At 57.8% G+C, this 2276-nt stretch overlaps 1 protein-coding gene across 1 annotated transcript; it reads right to left on the bottom strand.

Annotated features, from left to right (window-relative positions):
- Positions 1 to 220: 220 nt before the first annotated feature.
- NPBWR1 (neuropeptides B and W receptor 1) lies at positions 221 to 1262 on the bottom strand. Its single transcript, XM_053661123.1, is given in 7 exon segments — positions 221 to 478; positions 480 to 738; positions 740 to 879; positions 882 to 922; positions 925 to 975; positions 978 to 1166; positions 1169 to 1262. Coding segments are annotated over 7 exon segments (1032 nt in total).
- Between the last annotated feature and the right edge of the window lie 1014 nt (positions 1263 to 2276).

Here is a 2276-nt window from a genome sequence, read left to right as displayed (position 1 = left end):
CCAGCAGGTCTGCTTTTTACCTGTCCCCTGTCAAGTTCGGGGCGGGGGTGGGGGGGTCCCCTTTGACATTACAAAGCGATCAAGGCACGTTTTCAGCCTCAATAATCCTGACACCGAGTGCTCCAGTATCACCCGGGAGGGCTGGCAAATTCAAAATTGTGGGAGGAGCCACAGGGCTTCGATTCTGGGGGTCAGAGATCGATTCGGAGAATTCGGATCTCTAGCAAGGCGTGGTGGGGTGAAAGATGGTCCGTCCGGCACAGCACCCTGAGCGCCACAAGACTGGCTGTGCCGAGGTGGGGCTGCAGGGCGCCGTGGGCAGTCGGGCGGCGGTGCGGCACCCCAGCAGCTGGCGGAGGCTCCTGCGGAAGCTGTGGTCCCGGAGGGCGTGGAGGAAGGGGTTGAGACAGCTGCTGGCATAGCTCAGGCTGGTGATGAAGTAGGAGACCGCGACAACCAGCGGCGTCTGCGGGAGGGAGGTCGGTGGTGAGCGCCACCACTGTGCTCACGTGGTAGGGCGTCCAGCAGAGGAGGCACACGGCGAGGATGGCCACCACCTAAAGAGTTACCCGTTTCTTAGCGCGGTCCAGGGCCTTGGCATGACCGTCGTCGAGGCGTATGGCACGCAGTCGGCACAGCAGGGTGATGCAGAGAATGCAGATGGTACACACCGGGATGGCGAAGCCGAGCACTAGTGTGTAGAAGCTGTTCTCCCGCCCCCAGAAGGCCTCCGGCTGGTCGGCCCTGCTCCTCATCCAGGTGAGCAAAGATCACGAAGGGCAGCACGACCAGCGTCACAAGCCCCCACACAGCCAGGCTCACCGCAAGCGCCGCACCGTACGTGCGCGACTCCACGGTGGCCGGCACCACCAGGTAGCGCTGTCGGCGCTCATGACTGTGAGGAAATAGAGGGTGGAGAAGTGTTGTACTGGTCAATAGCCACGATGAGTTTGCACCTGAGCTCCCCGAAGGGCCCTGCCGCAGCAGAAAATCGGCGATATTAATGGGCAGCACGACCATGAAGAGCTCGTCGGCGGTGGCCAAGTGGAGGATGAAAAGGTTGGTGACATTCTTTTTGCGGGGCGTCCGCAGCAGCATGTACAGCACCACAGAGTTACCCGTCAGCCCCACCGCACGGATCACCGCGTAGACCACTAGTATGGCCACGGCAGCGGCGGCGGACTCCACGCTTTGGGGCAGTCCCCGGAGGTGCCAGGGCACGAAGCGTTGGAGGGCTCCAGCTCCGAGGACGCGTCGTGCATCTCCGCGAGGGTCAGGGTGCAGTCCATTCGGGTTTAAACACCCCCGCCCTGTGGGGCTCCAAACCCTTCTCTGGCTCTTTCGGGAAGACGCGTTCCTGGCCGCACTCTTAGCTCACTGTCGCCGCAGACTTCGGGGTCTGCAAAGCAGAAAAAAGCATAGATTAGGCTCCTGGACCTGTAACTTTAGGTAGACGGTGCAGGACCAGGCGGCAGGGGGCAGCGCCCCAAACCCGCCCCTTCCCCCCACCCCCACCCCCGCCATCGTTCTGTGCCACCTGTTGAAATCTTGTCACCAATTCAATACGTGAAACGAAGTGATAAGAGCGAAAAGAGTCCTTTCTTTTTATAGGAAAAATAGGAAACTACCCCCCTTGTTTCATGATACCACTGTCAGACCCAGGTTATCCCAGCGAATGCTGCAATGGCAAGCACGGTTGGGTCACTAGCTTCCGCGCTCTCCGTAACCGCAAACTCAACCACAATCTCCACCTCACCTGGCTGGAAAAGGGTAGGCTGTTTCTGGAGCGGCCAGGAGAGGAGGACACAGGCTGCCTGCGAGGCTGCGGCGCCAGCCGGCAGTGCGTCAGTCTCCCAGGGCGAGTGTGTCCTCGTGTCCCGCAGGTGCGCTCGTAAACTTAGGGGTGGCGCAGACGCAACTGCACTCCACTGACCCGTCGGTCACCCCACCACCCCACCACCAGTGAAACCGCACTGGAGAAGAGCATTGCTCAAAAATTACGGAATTCTTTTTACTGTTGTGTAACCTTGTCACATTTGAATCAATGAAACCTCTCCTGTGAAGAATTAAATTTAAGAAAACCAAAGTTAGTGTGTTGTAAAAGAACAATGCAGTTAATGCTTACATTATTTTTTTTAATTTTATTAAGAGAGCGATCAATTTTGTTGTTCCATTTATCCATTCACTCATTGGTTGATTCTTGTATGTGCGTTGATGGGGGTCCAATTGGAAACCGTGGCGCATCAGGATGACCCTTCATCCTGGACTACCCAACC

The sequence above is a fragment of the Artibeus jamaicensis genome, unplaced genomic scaffold, assembly GCF_021234435.1.
Source record: "Artibeus jamaicensis isolate MK-2021 breed Jamaican fruit bat unplaced genomic scaffold, CSHL_Jam_final scaffold_916, whole genome shotgun sequence".
Classification (NCBI taxonomy): Eukaryota; Metazoa; Chordata; class Mammalia; order Chiroptera; family Phyllostomidae; genus Artibeus; species Artibeus jamaicensis.
This window is presented reverse-complemented; position numbering and strand designations above follow the sequence as displayed.